Raw genomic sequence first — 17,301 nt, 5'->3', positions numbered from 1 at the left:
GCGAGCGTCTCAGTGCGCGTTTTCCGAACATCACAGACCCGGCGCCGTAGCAGAAATCTTCCTCGCGTCTGTGCTTGCTGCATACCCGAGTTGTAGCCGATGGCTGTTTGCCGGTTTTATGTTTCGCGAGCCAAGCTTCACGCAGCTTCTTGTCCTGAGGCCACGTGTGAATAAGGCTGACACCGGGCTCCGTTGCGTACGTCCGGCACTGCGGCACCAAGCAGTAGTGTACCATGTTGCGCGCCTTCAAAGGCAGCCACTATCTATTGTGGTGCTTTCAAGCGCTCTAAAGGAGACACTCGAAGCGGGAGAATCTCGCCACTAAATGAGGACCGCAGCGTACGAGGGAATTTAAACTCTCGTTTTCAGCTCACTTCGGCGCTCCCGAAGCAGCCGACGTGGACGCTATGTCCACGTGATCCCTAATAGCACGTCACGTCGACGGTGGCGCCAGCTTTTCCAGTGGTGGAGCTCGAGGACAATACCCCTGGCATTCCATTGATAGATCGACGCACTTTTAACTTCACATCATGGCTCACAACATCATGGCTCGGCCAATAGTGCGCAAGGGCACTATTGGCCGAGCCATGATGCTTAAACGATGCTAGCAAGCCCTGGATTTAGTCCATCCAGTATTTGCAGAGCACTTCGAGCTGCTGTTGTTTGCAGCTTGTTCAATATAATGCGCTTTGTATTAATTAGCGATTGGAGCATATCAGCCACCTGCCTGTCTTGGTCGCACAAATCACCGACAGTAGACGGCGGGGGTTGTGCAGCAAAAGTTTGCTGTGATTCTGTTGGTGAATGCTGTCGTTTCGGTAGAGGCGGCCAAGATTCTGCAGATGTGGTCTTCTCAGTGCACTTGTTTTTCGCGGTTCTTCCCACAGTGCCTGTCCTGGGAGGTAGAGGAGGAGGTGCACGGTGTTGTAGGAAGTGGCATGCGCGTCGCAAAGCCAACAGCCTTCCTTGAGGAGCACCGGCGACGGGAACGCCGTTTCCTGATTTTATGGGCGGCTTCGCGATGATATACAATCTCTTTCAAGATGGCCATTTCCATCTTAATGTGTGGGCATTTCGTCGATGAAGTCGAAGAAATGCCCACACTAGTCGAAGGTCACGGGATGGGCCACTTATGCACCTTCATGTTTTTGCTGCGTGTGGCGCCAAAGGTCCTTCTTCGCGAACCCACTCCGCCATCGCGGCACGTCTAGGGACAAACGCATACAACACGCGCTAAGAAACTTCCCCGTGGTACATAGGCAGTCGTGTATTCAAGGAACCAAATCCGTCACATTTTCTCTTTGGCACCCGCCCTTATTCGCGCAAGCGCCCAAACGTATGGCGCCTCCGGAAGTGCCACACCCCGCTGTACTTACTAGCAATTGTAAAGTCGCCATCACGAGGGGAACATGCCCCCCTCCCTACCCTCCCCGGAGCATTGCGCGTGACGAAGACGGCGCGCATCCTCTCTTTCGTGCGCGAGATAGAGCCGCGGCGGCCGGCTCACCGTTGCAAGCTTTCTCGCGCACATACAGCATAGGGCGCGCGGTGCGCAGCGGCCATTTTATTGCCCTTCGACTTTATACGGAGACTCACGGCGACGGCGACGCCAACGGTAGAAATGCGTTTGGAGTATCCATATAATTGCTATTGCAATAATTCTGCTGCAGGAAACTGAAGTTTCAGTGCAGCTGTTTAGCAAACGCACGAGGTCGAATGACTTCTTTTCCGTAAAATTTACACTCATTCAATAAGAACGCTCGTTTGTAGGCATCTCATCTAATGTACGATTTTGTTGTATGGCTTAATTGGGATGGAAAAGCTAAAAAATAATATCGAGCTATGACTTTCCAAGCTGTGGGACGATACACACGAGCATTACAGTTACTTTTGTGCTTCAATGCATAAAAAGGCGTTTTGTTAAAAAGGATGAGTACAACAGCGTCTTTTTACGTCGAGTTTCATGGCGCATATCTCCGAACTTGTAACATTCTGGAAATTCATTCCAAGTGCATACGCCTTGCAAACTCACCGGCTACAATTCGTAAATTACAATATGAGCCGTAAAGTAATTAGTTGAGAAGTTAATTTGTTATTTTTTAATTAATTGAATATGTCTTGAATTCTCGTGCTCGTAATGTCCACATGCTTGAATAATCCAGCTCAAGAACTATAATTATATCTGCAACATGCGATTTTTAAAATTTTTTTTAAAAAATTCTGAAAAATAAGTTTGATCACCCTGTATAACCACGGGCAAGTCTTTATTACTTGGCTCAAAAGTGTAACATAACAGAACGTTCAGCTTTCGTGCCATGTGGTTTAGAACAGATCGTTATTCTTCAGCTCTCTAGTGCCTCAGTTGCATCGACCCGCCCTGTCCATGTACGGCTTTGAAAAATTCTGCGCTCCTCGAAACATGGTCTTGGATTGTAGCGCGAAGTGACCCGGACACACTTTCTATCCTTTTGCATTGCGCTCCTCGAAACGCCGCGCGCTGCCACAAAGCCTTTGAAGTGGCGACGCCTGGCGCCCAATAAGCAACTTTATTGCGGCTCTTGTATTCGGTATGCTCCACAGATGCCGCCAAAGACATTATTGCAAGGGGCTTTATATTGCAAGTACCATGGAGGAAGGAAAACTGAGGAGGGGCCCTGACGTCACTCATCGTGAAGCGAATGTTGGCGTTGCTGCGCCATCATATCGGGCCAGTTCTCCTCTCTTGTTTAAATTTTAAACCACGCCGCGCTGGGCGCAACCGGGCTGCTCGGACGCGCGCGCTCCGCAGCAATACTGAACAAAAGGATGTAATCGCGATGTCTCATTGCATTACCGTTGCCAACGTTATGTTGAAAAAGAATGATAATGAACTTCGCAAATTGGGCTGTGAGGTCGAATTGGTTGCTTTTACCGGCTTTTATGAAAATAAGCAAGCTTTATAAGGCCAGCCAAGTGAACGCTTCTCATCAACCGCAGGTACCGCCCGCTGCCCAGTTCTTGCGCTTTTAAAAAAGGTCCCCTTTATCGCTGCCTTCTACTTGCATTTCTCTGCTTGGGCTTCCTCGGGCTCTCAGACGGACTTGCGAGCTAGACGTGTGGCGATACGAAAAAAATGTACTAATCCTCACTGCACCACAAGAACACATTTATGATCCATTTGGAGTTTATGAGCACATACACTTTTTCTCGCTGTGGCTTGAGGAAACGTCGTGCTTTATTGAACAAATTTAGGGTAGCCGCGCACTACTACGACAGCGCGCCGCCGAGAAGGCAGAACGTCATTTCTGACTCCGCGTTTACATTTATTAATCACGGCCTGAGGTGCCTTCTTTCCACGGTCAGTGAAGCTTCCCGGAACCAAAGTTTTGCGATAGCCGGCGCACGGTGCTGAACAGTACGCGCATAGAACCGGCCTACGTGCGACCATGGAACAGCCGTTTGATGTATTCGCAGGCGTACATTGTGTGAAGCCGTACTCACTCTTGCAGCGCATCCGCTGAACTTCATTTCCCTGCGCTTCTCGCGCGCACAGATAAGATACGCCTTCGGTAGGGAGGATTCGTTCCTTAAGTCAAAGCTGCCGCTTCTTTACCATCTCACTGGATGAAGCGTCGACGGGCCGCCGCCAAGGTGTCGAACGCAGCAAAATGCACATATTCTACGTAACACTCTATCAGCACGTGCATTGTGGTACACCTGTGCAGGCGTGTAGGACACTCTAACGCGCTCTGCTTAAAAGACTTCCTGATGTCGCGAGTACTGCGAGAAACAAGCACCAGTTGACCAACATATGTTTTAATATGCACAAAAGCAAGTTGTTACTGAACACTAATATTCTAAAACCAGGCCTATGGATTCGTGCATAGACCGTGGGCTGTCAAAAACAGGAATCACTGACCTGCAAGGCGTTCATGTACAGATTCTGAAACGCATCGGTTTCTGCCTGCGATCGCATGTTCGCATGATTGTGCCGCATGCTCTGTTCTGTTCGCATGCTCGGCATCCTCCTTAAGAGGAAGCTTTAGCTCGGGTGCTCCTATCTAAATACATGTAGAAGGGGAGTTCGTTTTTCTCGGCAACCACTGCACCAAATTTGGCGAAGTTTGTTGCATTTAAAAGAAAGAATTGGGGGGGGGGGGAGTTCTAGTGACTGCTAGTTTCGAATTTTTCATTTAGGTCGTCAATTTATATTAAAAATTGGCCAAAATCGCATATTTTCCGAAAACGAACCTTTCAAGTTTAAAACTCTAACTCAACAATGAAAAATGATATCACAATTTTGTTAATTTCATCTAATATATTAGACTGTAGATGAGCTATAGCACATCTACAGCGGACAAAATTGATATATTACACATGAATTTAAAAAATTTAGTATTATGGAAACACGGCTTTTGCAGAACCCTTGTACACAATGTAACCAATTCACGTAAGATACAAATTGACATACCAAATTTGTCCGCTTTGACTGTTATAATAGATGCCGTTGACAGAACCGTGATATCTGTTCTTGATGCCGAGCTGTCAGTTTGTAAACGACGTGCTCCTATTTTTTTCGAACTTGCACATTTTTTTGAAAAATTTATACAAAATTCAGGCCTAAATCGAAATTCCGCTTCCAACAGACACTACAATTTAACTTTCTCTCTCAAATGCAACAAATTTCATTAAAAGCGATCCAGACGTTACTTCAGAAAAGCCTTTCTGCGTTTTACGTGTATTTGAATTGGCCGCGTCAGGGTGGGGCCCGAGCTAAAGATTCCTCTCAAAGAATTTGTCGAGGGATCAAATACATGAACAATAATTGCATTGCCAAAGATGCTGCAAACGAATTTTTGAACGCTACGTACCGTAAAAACAAGTAAAATGTATCATTCTTCACAAAAGAATATATTCGTATGTGCCAAAAATTGTGTCCAAAATAACTGATATCAATGCTTCCATGTTTCCTTGTCTATTCAATAAGTACAGAAAATATCCCAAGAACTTTAAAACTATATCAGTTCGAAACCAGCAAAGTGGTGCATACCGCTGATATTAAAGATGTAAAGTCCATGAAATGAACAAGTTGAGGACAAATATCTTAATGAAACTTTGTCTTTCAAGAACCGTGTTTACATTCATGTACGTATGCAATGATCAGTGCAAAATATCAATGACGCTGGCATTTGTTCCAATGTATTACGCAGGAGCAGCCGTCACCGGTCGTGTACATGAGTAATTGCACCAAAATTATAGTCGCAACAGGGAGCACGTATAAAAAGCAGATGTTCTGCAAAATATACGAGGGCGATTGAAATGAAAGTGAGCCAATGCGAATATAGGACAAACGGGGTATTTTATTTAAAAGTAGAGTTCATGAGCATTTAGACATTTTCCCCATTGACTATGGAGTCGCGTGATTCCGGTCTCATAAAATTCCTTGGGTTGCTGCTTCAAAAAGTCTGCAACTGACTCTTTCACCTCATCGTCCGACACGAATGTGGTTCCCTTGAGCAGTTTTTTTTGGGGGGGGGTGGGGGGGGGGGGGTCGGTGGCCCCAGAATGTGGATGTCGCACGGCGACAGGTCTGGGCTGTGTGGCGGATGTTGCAGCGTTTCCCACTTGAATGTTGCCAGTTTTGTATTAAATATATCAGCGATGTGGGCACAGGCATTGTCGTGGAACAAGATGACCCCATTCGTCAATTTTCCACATCGTTCTTCTTGATTGCAACACACAGCCATTCCGGCGTTTCACAGTATCGGAAACAATTGATAGTCTCTCAAGACTTATCAAATTCTATCCGTAATGGTCCCTCACGATCGAAAAAAAAAAGTCGACAACACCTTTCCGGCGGAAATGATGGCCTTTGCTTTCTTTGGGCGTGGTGAATTCGAATGTTTCCACTGTAAGCTTTGCCGTCGTGTTTCAAGCTCGCAGTAGCGGCACCATGGTTCGTCCCCGATCAAAATTGCAGACAAGAACTCGTCATCCTCATTGTGATACCGGATCAGATGAATCAATGCACCGCAGAATCTTCTGGCGGTAGTTCAAAATCTTGAGCATCCATTAAGCACACAAGAGCCGATAACCGAGATGAAAAATGGTGTGAACCGAACCGTGACTAATGTTCACACGCTCTGCCAGTTCATCGATGCTCATCCTCCGTTCTTGTCTCATCAGCTCATCAACTCTTGCAATTTTGTTAAGGGTGATTTCACGATGGCGTTAGTCCCGTCTTGGATCGTCTTTGCAACTTCCACGTCCTCCTCGAACCATTTGCTCCAACGCTTCACAGTGGCCAATAAAATGCGATGTTCAACCTACACGGCAGCCATACGGCAACTAATTCCTTTTTACGAAATAGCTTCAGCAGTCAAAAACTTCACGGCACCACGCTGTTCAACTTTTGGAGTTTACAATATGTCACGCAACCATATTCAACCCAATGTATGAGAGCATTACAGAACCTTTATCCTCACACCTACGTGTGAGTTTTGTAAATGAGACATCCCTCTCGTCTAAGCACATGCCTCTGAGATAATATACCGAAGCATTATTGCGCGTGGTGGGTAGGCTCACTTTCATTTGACTCGCCCTCGTACATTAGAAATTCGAATGGAATACGCAAATGCTTGATAAAGGGCAAGAAATTGTCACTGGAAACAAAGTTCACTGCACCTATAAACAATATCTCCCAACAAGATATTTAAATATACGAATAAGTCTCCAATAAATGTACGTATCTAAGAAAAAGTCACAGTGTATAATGCGTTAAACGAAGCAAATAAGCACCTTGCGCAGTCACAGATTCACACAATCCTAGATACTGCCCCCATTCCATCCCCTCCCCCCGATGTATCCCGCGCGACGGAAGATGACTAGCTTGCTCTCCGATTTTCTCTTTTGCGCACACAAGACTGAGTCCCCATCGTCGGCTCACCCATTCCAGCCCTCCCTTTCCGTACGCTTTCACTCGCACATGCAGCATGCGGCACTCGGTAACGATGTTATCGCCCTTGGACTTTATACGAAACATGAGGGCGACGGTGACGGCAGGAATGCGCTTGGAGTGTCCATACAATTGCTATTGAAATATTATAAGAGTATCCGGCAACTGAAGCGTCCCGTGGCCCATTACTTTCCGCAAAGGAAGAAGTAACAAAATCGAACTTTCACCATGCAACAATTCGCTGCGCCGCACCAATGTATTCTTTTTTTTTTGCTTTTGTGGGGAGGGGGCACCGAAATGAAGAAGCCCCAAGGAAAATATGTTGGCCACAATTTAATGCCTACTTTGCGCACTTAATCTAGCTACCGAAAGAATATCGAAAAAAAAGCGTGAGACGCTTGCTCCACAGAGAACCATACGCATACTGCTCGGTATCCTACACCGGCGAGCCAAGACTTTCCGGAGAGGTTGCCCTCAAGCGAACGTGGAGCAATCGGTTGAGCCCCCACAGTGGTGGAGGCGAGCGACCATTGTTTCTTTTTCTCGTCTGCTAGCCAGAAAGCATCTAAACCTCTGCCAGGCGCAAATCCACTCGGCCAGAGCAAACCGAACACGCACCGATGTGCACCACGCGGTGGTCAGGGCAACACGAGAAAGACGTATGCTCTCTGTATGGCTTTGGCAGCCCGCGTGTAGGGTAGCAAGGCAAAAAAAATTGAAGACAATCAATGTGTCCTCGGGAATAAAAGTCAAAGTAGAAAAATAAGTAAGAACGTAGTTACCTTGGCTGGCTTTAGTGTCTTAACATGGATGCTTTGGCGTAGGTGAAAAAAAATAGATTTTTATTTTTATGTGACATGATGGCACAAATGAACCACCACAACGCTTCGTTTCATCGGACCTCGCCGGGTGCTTTATCTTTGTATAATAGTGTGTTGATTTGGCTTGTCCCGTTGTATGTTCCAATGCAAAACTTTAGAAAAGCCAATGCACCTTTGGCGTCAAATGTTTATAACAGCATTGGACCCACAAAGTTCCGCAATTGAAAATCTAAAGCACAACTTTGGAAATGTCATTGCACAATTCACATCAAAAGTTTATGAGATTTATACCCATAAAGTTTCGGAATTGATATGCGTGCGCTCAGTAGATTCCGCGGCCTCCGCGAAATGCCGCGGTGAGCCCGTTTGTCACCAAAACGGCATTGAAACTTTGTGCTCGGATGGGGCTGCTTGCGTTATGTGACTCCCGGTGCATGGCGCAATCCCGGTGCAGTCCAGCCCGAGTGTGCAATTTTCGCGGTGAAATGCCTTTTCGAGCATGAAAAAGACATTCTAGACAAATTCCAGAATTATTTCCAGCGCCAGGGGTTGCTTTGGTCGGCGGTGCATTGACAGCTCGACAAAACTCGACAAACTTCGATGAAGTACACACAAAAACACTGCTTAGCATGACACACTTCTCAACTGTGGTACATATTTAAACTAATATTTCTTACGCGTAACGCGAAGCAAACTTGCAAGCTTGCTGAAAGGGATATGCTCACGTAACCTGTTCGCTATGCTCAAGTTTCCACTCAACTATACGTGCAAAAATTGCGACAAACTTGCGTACTGTGCATGCCAAAAGAGCAACATTGATGTGAAACATACGTGGTGGCATTCATTTACGAATTTCGCAAAGAAGACACGCAAGTACGAAGGCAATTTAAGAAAACAAGACATGCAGGTGCTTCGACGGCGATGGCTCTCGCTTATTTTCCTTAGCGTACATGAAACGCGGACTGAATACCCATTACGCAGCAATTACCTAAGGAAGAAAAAAGAAGAGGGAGGGAGAAGAGCAATGTAGGCATATAGATAGATTACAGGTATTTAAGGTTGCTGACACGTACACGTAAAATAAGTAAAAAAGATACAAATGAAAAGTCCTAAGCAGGAAAAGGTTAGTTACAATTGAATAAACTGTTAAATTACGGGACTGTTGCAAGCATTCGTACTGCGCAGGTTGGAGGATATTGCGCTGGTCAACGAATGAACTGTGATGTGATTATAAACTCATTTTAAGGGGGTGGAAGCTTTCAAAGCTTCATTTAAATCAAAATCGAGAGAGTATTTTAAGAAGTCATTCATTCATTCATGAATTACCCGTTTGTTTCAATGTAAAACAATGTCTACACGCAACACGCACACAAAAATACCAAAAACATCAAGGAAGATAAAAGACATTAGTTGGTACGTGCAGAACAAGAAGGTCGCCATGCTCAGGCGTCCGTATCGATAAAGAAGGTTGAAGCTGCTACATTGGATTGGACAAACATTAATAAAGATCCGGCAGGACGCACGTCAGCACGCAGTGGGCGTCTCCCACGCAGGGACCGACAAGGAGCACCTGGCGGCTGCTGCGCGAGCCTCCTGGACGGGCCATTGCTGGTCTTGGAGGAGCGGGCTTCGTAGGGTCTTGCGATACGTAAAAATGGCCCGCCCTGCGCATGAAACACCTGTGGCACGTGAAAGTGTAATCTGGTGCTTCGGCTCGTCATCGATGCGCGTCCATTATTTCTCCATTACGATTGTTCTTGAAATATCAGTTCTTTACGCAACACCATTATGAATAACGTTTAGCTAATGGCTGCAGCTGACGAGCGCCTTCAGCTACCGCGTTATGTACAAAAATGACGTAACAAGTGCCCTTGGAATGGACGAGAAATCGTATGGCCATGTACTTGCGAGTCAGGTATTGCGCCTCTTTCCATTTTATTTTTATTCATTTATTTTTTAGGCAGCTTCCTCTAGTGGGTTACTACAGCCGTCTGTCTGGTAGCGAGGTTATGCTCGAAGTCGAACTGCACGACACTAAAGATACTGTGCGGGGAGAGCTCATGTCATCATTGACTCCTAGCCGTCACTACTGAAGAGACTTTAATGATAGCTGTCAAATTTACGTAATCAAATATCATTCCGGAGCTTGCTAAAATCTTCTTCTACTACTCTAGTGTGGGAAATATTGAAAGTTTGGCCATTGAAAGGGCCGACTATTTCAATATATGAGCTAATGAAAGCTACAAAAACAAAACAAAAAGGGACATGGTAGACTACAACAGTCTCAAAGCAAGTCTCTAATGAAATCTATCACACTAGCGCAGCGAGTCAATTGATGACGGTGAGACTAGAGAAATAAAAGAAAGTTGTAAGTAGAAGAAGAATATAAACATGCGCAGGTCATGAGACTATACAGAAAAATTAAAAATGCGCATAAACTATACCGTTCACAGAGAATTAGCAGAGTCAAATGTCGTGAGAAAATCCAGTAAAGCATTTGGAGCTAATCTTTGTTTCTCAGACTAGGACCCGGGTTCTAGCACTTTTGACACAGAGAAAGGGCGCCTATCTAAAGCGCTAAGGCAGACAGTTGACTGCGAGGATCTTCGTACGATGCAAAAAGTTAAGGTATATAGGTAACCCCGTGGCATAAGCGGTTTAGGAGCTCATCTAGCGTGCGATCGACTTTGAACTTACGCCTAGTGTCTGATCGAGAGAAAATTACAGGTGTCTGCGTGTCTGTAGCCTGTACCGTTAGCAGCCAGTTTATCTGCGACTTAATTGCCATACTACACCAATATGGCTTGGAATCCACTGTAACTGCACCACACAACTACTAAAGTTTGCAAGTGTTAATATTTTAGTAATTTCATGAGATGGGTGCATGAAGAAGAGTCTAATTGGTAAGAATAATTCGTTAATGTCTCGAGACCTGCTTTAGAGACAGAGAAAATTACCCATTTGCTGCTAGGTACAGACTTTCGGCAACAAATTCCGCAGCTTGAAGAAGCTCTAGTTCTTCCACTATAGATGACGTTTTGGGAGATAGACGATAAATGTTCCGTGTGTGGTGCGCCTAAATGTATAAGGCAGCTGTCGAACTTGCAATTGTGGAAGGCCATCCGTAAATATTAAAGTGGAGCACTCCTGTAACAAGCTCATAAGCACTGGTCGGAAGTTTGGTCTCAAGAGGATGAGCATTTCTTTTTTCTTTCTTTAAAAGTATGTAAGGAGAGGCTGGTACCTATGTGTGGCGCCGGCTACTCCTCTTCTCTTACACGATAGTTTTCATCGGAAAGTTCTAAACAATCACAAAATTGGACTAACAAACACATGAAGGAACGTTCCCTTACTAAGGCTCAGTACTGAAGTATAAATAAATGTTTGCGCAACAGAAGAGTTCACATAGCATAAGTACTCACAAAACCGAAATGTTCACACACCAAACATGAGTTCACACAACATAAATGTTCACAAAACGAAGATGTTCACATAGAAGATGTTGGGCACTTGCGAGTTAAGTCCCTCTTGAATGCCGCCTCTAAATACTACGAATGTAAATACAAATGTGACATGAATATTAAGACACAATGGCCATGTAATTAAAGGTGCCTGTTAATAATAACAATGCGAGCAATAACTTCTGCGTGACTTAGTACTTTTGTGATATTTTTGATTTCTCCAAAAATTGTACTAAGGCGCGCGCAAGCGTTTGAAGTTTTTCTGTTGGCCATGGACCTAAAATTTTTCCTAGGGAGTGGTCGTCGATCCAAGCCATGTAGCTTTTCCGAAAGGTTCTTGTGGGGAGCATCATTATTTTACAGAGTAAAAGAAGGTATTCTACGTATTCTTCAGCCTCTACACATGAGCATGTAGCACTGTTAGTTTTTCTTATCCTATACAGGAAGCTTTAAGTACAGGCAGTGCATATAGTCGAAGCCTATGAACTGTTAATTGTTTTATCAGGTCGACTAATTTTAAACGGAATGTTCAATTCTATTCCACGATCTATATTATATCATTGTGATTTCTGTACGTCACTTATGGACTAAGTTTCCTTGTAGAATTTACCGCATAGTTTGTTCAATAGACATCATGCGTCACTCGCCGCTAGAAGGAGTAGTGATAATTCATTCCCCTGATGTGCTGCGCGTGTCATGTGGTCAGCTGTTACATTTCCTATGATTTCACGGTGAGTTGGAATCCATAGGAAAGTTATGTCGTGTTGTACGTGTTTCGCAATGGTGTACATCTTCTGTATTTCGTATGTCAATGTGCTGTTTGTTTTTCTTAAGCCGATTTCATTTAAGCACAGCAATGAGGCTTGTCAGTCACTCAGAATTACCCAGCGAAGAGGTTCTGACTGCTGACATATGTAACGTAAAGAAAAAAGTATTGCGTAATGTTCTGCCGTTGTGGACGTTGTAAAGTGACAAAGCTTATAAGCTCTTTTCTCTTGGTGTGCAGGTATATAAAACGCAGATCTAGAGCTTTGTCTCCAGCATGGCCCATCGATATACACGTGAATGCGATCTACGTACTTAGTGTAAAGATGTGAAAAAGTTAATTGCTTTACCACAACTACGGGCATATCACATTTGCGACCTGCTCCAGGATTTGAAGTGACTATTTCTGGAATTGCTAGTCACCATGGGGGATGAGCTGCGCAAGTGGGGCAGTATTCGTAGGCAGGCAGTAAGTTTTTGCACCACCGTATATGTTCATGTATGTGTGCAGCAGTTCTATCCAGAAGCTCTTGGCATAGTGGATGATTAGCATGTTGCGTTGCCAAACGAAAAAAGTGACCACAAGTTTCCGTAAACCTTAGTGCATGAAAAGTTAGTTGGCCCGACACGGCCATTACCAAAGCATTGGCAGATTCACGCAGAAGGCCAAGACACATGCGAAGACTTCTGTTCAGCAATCTTTGCATTGCTTCCTCTAGATTACAGGATATATCCGTGTAGCACAGGAGCAGAGTATGCTATTTATTGTCTAATGATCGCCAAGTGAATGCGTAATAAGGAAGAGGTTTAACTACCCCATCTCACTTCACCAGATCGAGGCAAAATGTTGATTAGGGAGTTTATTTTCTCCTCTAATGCTTTTATTTGGGGAGCCCATGATAGCCGTCTGTCTATTATAACACCTAAGAACTTGTGTTGTCGCACAAGTTGCAGACGCTGAAAGTCTATCACGAGCTGTAATCTGTTGAGGCACTTCCTTGTAAAAGGAAGTGTAGCAGTTTTCTCATATGAAATAATCAAACCTCTGCTTCCCCAAACAAATTGTTCGGCCAGCTTGTAGCTTTTGCTGAACGGCTTTATACTCGAGTTAGATGCACAAGTCGTCTGCATATAGTGAATAATTCAAGGTGGCAGGCAGGATATGGGGTAATTCAACCATAACACGGTTAAATCGAAATGGACTGAGTACATTACCTTGCGGAACGCCTTGAATGACTATATGCTCTGTGCTTCTGACATCCGCAGTTGCAATAAAGATTTTCCTATCTCTTAAGAAATCAGCAATCCATCTCAGTGTTCGGCCAACTATGCCCAACCATGTAGTACGTGAGTGCAGCTGGTTGCGTCAAATGCACGCAGAGCCCCGTCAATGTTGAAAGTGAAATATTTGTAGAAGGTTGTGGATAAACACTAACTATAGTGATATTTACTCGGCCAAACCGAACTTCACATGCTACGTATTCTGGAGTGTCTCGCACTGCGGCACTTAATAATGCTGACTGCAGGTCTCTTCGCACACAGACCATCGCCCTGCGCAGTCCTGAAGATCAAGAGGACGTGCAAACAACGTAGTTAACTAGTCTAAAAGCATTGTCTACACTGGCCTCTGTAATACATAGCACTGGAAAGGATAACTGAGCCACAATTTTTCTAAAATCCGCACCCTTAGAGGAAGACTACTTGCGTTCCATTGGAACACGGCGACATTTTGATAACAATTATTGATGCGCCGCCTGCGCAAAGGCTGATGTGATCTTTTGCAGAATCACTTGTTCCATCAACAATACAGCCTTGACCTTCGGGAGGTTATTAGACTGTGGAATCGTGGCAAGTGGGGCTTTTGAAGCACAAAGTAACAATTGTATGACAAGTTTAGCAATAGACGCAAAGGCGTTCGCCTGTTTCGTTACACTTATTGGTAGCGGTGTGCTCGCATTCTGTCGTATGTTAGCCATGTGGTTGCTCTTCTGACGATATGCCTCCTCGAGCTTCTTGTCGAGCTCGATGTTGGCGTGGTGATGTCCCAAGACTTTGCCCTCGGTGTCGTGGTCCCCTTGTGACTGTTGCATTTTGCATAGAAGTGTCCTGATGCGGAGGCGCTTGTGGTCGAGGTGGTTGCGCTGGGTTCATCATTTCATTTTTGGTTCCGGTGCACCGCGTTATTGCGTGCGACCATAGATAATGTCGTTTTGATATTGAAAAGAGGCCGCTTTGTTCTATCCAGAAAAGGATGAAGTGCGGGGCTCATTGCAATTCGCGCACTTAGGTTGTCTTAAAGACTTGCAATTTTTGTGGTGGTGGTCTTCTGCACTTATTTTGCAGCGCCTTGTTCCTCGGAAGATTTTTCCCTAAGTGATCAAATTTCTGGCAGTTGTAGCAGCGTCTGGCTGGCTCCAGATATTTCTCGACTGGATCACTAGTGAAACCTAGGTACACTCGCTCTGGGATTGGTCAGTCATTACGGAACTGCAAAATTGCACTTCTCACAGGGCGCGATTCCACGGTGCCATCTTCTTGACGTATGTAACGGGTCTAGCGTCTAGCTGACGCCACTCCTGCCTCTCTTACATGTTGTGTTAATTGTTCTTCTGTGTACTCAAGAGGTACATTTCTGATTTTTCCAACATTTCGTATGTATAACTCCGGAATGAATGGCCTCACTAGTAAGCCAGCCATCTGCACACATGACAACAAACTCTTCACTAATTCGACTTAACTCACAGTGACTGAGAAACTTCCGTCTTTGTTCACTCGGAAAGAACCTTTCTCTTTTGCTAGCTCAAAGATTTCTGAGGCTAAAACATTTGTATTTACTTTCCAGAACGTTTTCATTTCTTCAATTGGTCGGAATACCACAGGACTATCCTCGACCCTTCTTTTTTTCATGTGTCACAAGAGTGAAATTGCCACCTCATCACATTCAATCTCTTCTTCTTCGCTAAAGGACTACGTAGATGTTTTCTCATTCATGTGGTCAATCTGATATTCCACTCCCACCTTCTTCGCAAATCGTCGTCGTCGTCGTTGCCATTTCATGTTATCAATAACATTTCTAAATATATTCCATAAAAGCATACAAAAGCACTAAAGGAAGAGTTCATGTGAACAGTACAGAAACTTTTACAAAACAGGTCATGAGTCACGTCACCAGTTCCGTTCAGCCCCTGTGCTGTTGTGGCGATGGCGTTCTGCTGCGGCATCAATGGGGGCGTGATGTGAAACCGCTCGTGTGTTAAGGTTTTAGTGCGCTTTAAAGAGCCCCAGGTAGATGAAATGAAACCCCCAGAGCCCACTACGTCCCTCCTTGCTCCTAAGTTGCTTTGAGACGATAAACCCCGTTTGTCAAGCGTACGTCAGCACTTGGTATGTTCTCTTCAGAAGGCAGAATGAACACATGAACACAAGGTGAGGCACAAACACGACCTTCATTGAATGTACAGGTTAAATTGACGTAACCACTGTAAAGTACATGATGTTTGTTGCAACATGTTATCCACACGAAATGCGTCCTCCCTTACTATGTTCTGCGTTCACACCACAGCGTCAATCAACGTTGTGGGGCGATTGTTTACACGCTGGGGTCGTGGCACTTACAGTACCGGTAAGTCCGTCGCGGGTGTCTTCGCAACCTGGTCTGTGGTCTGTCGTCGCTGGTCACCGGCGTCATCGTTGCTGAGGCTGAAGTGGCAAAAGCGCCGTCGCTCGGTGGCTGTCGCACTTCGGCAAAACGGGACTCGTGCCGGCTGGCGCTCCTGGTGTGCACAGATCCAGCTTAGGTCCGCATGCAAGACGGGGACTGGCTGCAGCAAGCTTTCGCGCGTCCACGTTCAGCGGCGTGAACGGTGCCGTGTCCCGGGTAGGTCCGGGCCAGTGGTGGTTCCAGAGCTGGCGATCCGCTGCCGCCGAGCCTGGTACTCAGGCGGGACATCGCTGGATCGCCAAGGTACTGAGGCAGGACACAGAGTGGCGTTCTCCGGGCGTCTTCTCTGGGAACGCTGCGGCCCGGGCACCACGTCCTTCCATGCGCACACTCCGTCTTCAAGATGGCGTCTCCGCGCTCTCCCTTCGCTTCTTCTTCCGTTTTCTAATATTCTTGTTCTTGTTCCCTAGTGAAATGGAGCGAACCACTCTAGGGGATCAGTTATGATTAGGGCAGTCAAGTGACTGTTATAAATATTTTTAGGAAATTAAGGTGAAATGAAATAAGTATCATCTACATTGGATTTCAAGTGTCTACCGGTACAGATATAAATGATCAAATATCTAAGTATTGCAGAAAAAGAGTTTTGAATAATTATGGGGTTTACGACCCAAAACCACAATCTGATTATGAGGCACGCCGTAGTGGGGAGGAGGAGGAGGAGGATGAGGAGGAATGAACGTTTATTGTGAGAAACAGCGAGAAAGTGTTCTTTCTTCGCCCTGGGTGGGTGGCTCTCGTAGTCCAGAAAGTCGTTGGCTAATGCCGCAGCCCGGGCCCGGTCTACCAGACTTCGCTGATCTTCCAGGCTCAGTACCTTTAACAGTGCCTCCCACGTTTCTTCGATCGCTTGTAGCGGTTCTGAGGTATCATCGTGACTGTTTTTCTCGCGGTGTGGGCACACCAACACCACATGTTGGAGGGTGTCTGGTACATCACAATATCGGCATAGGTATGAGAAATTAATAGGGTGCATCCGGTGCGTGATAATTCTATGGACACACGTATTCGTTTGTAGTCTGCGGAGGGCGGTGGCATCTTCCTCGCTTAATTTTGGATGTGGTAGAGGATATTCTCTTCTTTCCAATCGGTAATGTTGCAATATTGCGGTGTAGTTGATGGGAATGTCCTCCACCCTCGTCGCTTTCCGGAGATCGTGCGGCAGAAAATCCCGGCTGGTATGCCCTGGAACGACAGCATGTGCTGCTTTGTTTCCTGCCAACTGTTAGTGGCCTGAAGTCCATGCGACGTAGGTTTCGGGTAGTTCTTGGCGTCTTGTTATTCCTTTTAGAATCGTCACTACTGCGGCAGAAATTTGGCCTTTTCGTAGGTTTCTGCATGCCGTTTGCGAGTCGCTCAAGATGATCAAGCGATGCCGAGAACGATGGCCACTTCCTCCGCCGTTCCTGGATTTCTGACCGGTATGGTGGCAACGACTAAGTCATTCCCTTGGTTATTGGTCATGGTAATTGCGTATGCTATCCTACCTGGGTAATTTGCCGCATCTGTATATCTCGTGTTGGGGTTCTTTGAATATTTCTTTCGGAGCGCTCACACTCTTGCTTGTCTTCTGTCTTTGTGGTATGTTGCATGCATGTT

The 17,301-nt window shown here is 45.5% G+C and overlaps 1 protein-coding gene across 1 annotated transcript in view; it reads right to left on the bottom strand.

The window, feature by feature from the left end:
* Positions 1 to 8,728: 8,728 nt before the first annotated feature.
* The window catches only part of LOC139060018 (uncharacterized), a 38,383-nt gene continuing 29,810 nt past the window's right edge, over positions 8,729 to 17,301 (bottom strand). Inside the window, exons 2-3 of the mRNA XM_070538726.1 lie at positions 9,279 to 9,419; positions 8,729 to 8,743 (exon numbers count right to left, since the gene is read on the bottom strand). Of these exons, the coding sequence (XP_070394827.1) occupies positions 8,729 to 8,743; positions 9,279 to 9,419 (156 nt within the window). The remainder of the gene's footprint in view (positions 8,744 to 9,278; positions 9,420 to 17,301) is intronic.

The sequence above is a fragment of the Dermacentor albipictus genome, chromosome 1 (genome assembly GCF_038994185.2).
Source record: "Dermacentor albipictus isolate Rhodes 1998 colony chromosome 1, USDA_Dalb.pri_finalv2, whole genome shotgun sequence".
Classification (NCBI taxonomy): domain Eukaryota; kingdom Metazoa; phylum Arthropoda; class Arachnida; order Ixodida; family Ixodidae; genus Dermacentor; species Dermacentor albipictus.
This window is presented reverse-complemented; position numbering and strand designations above follow the sequence as displayed.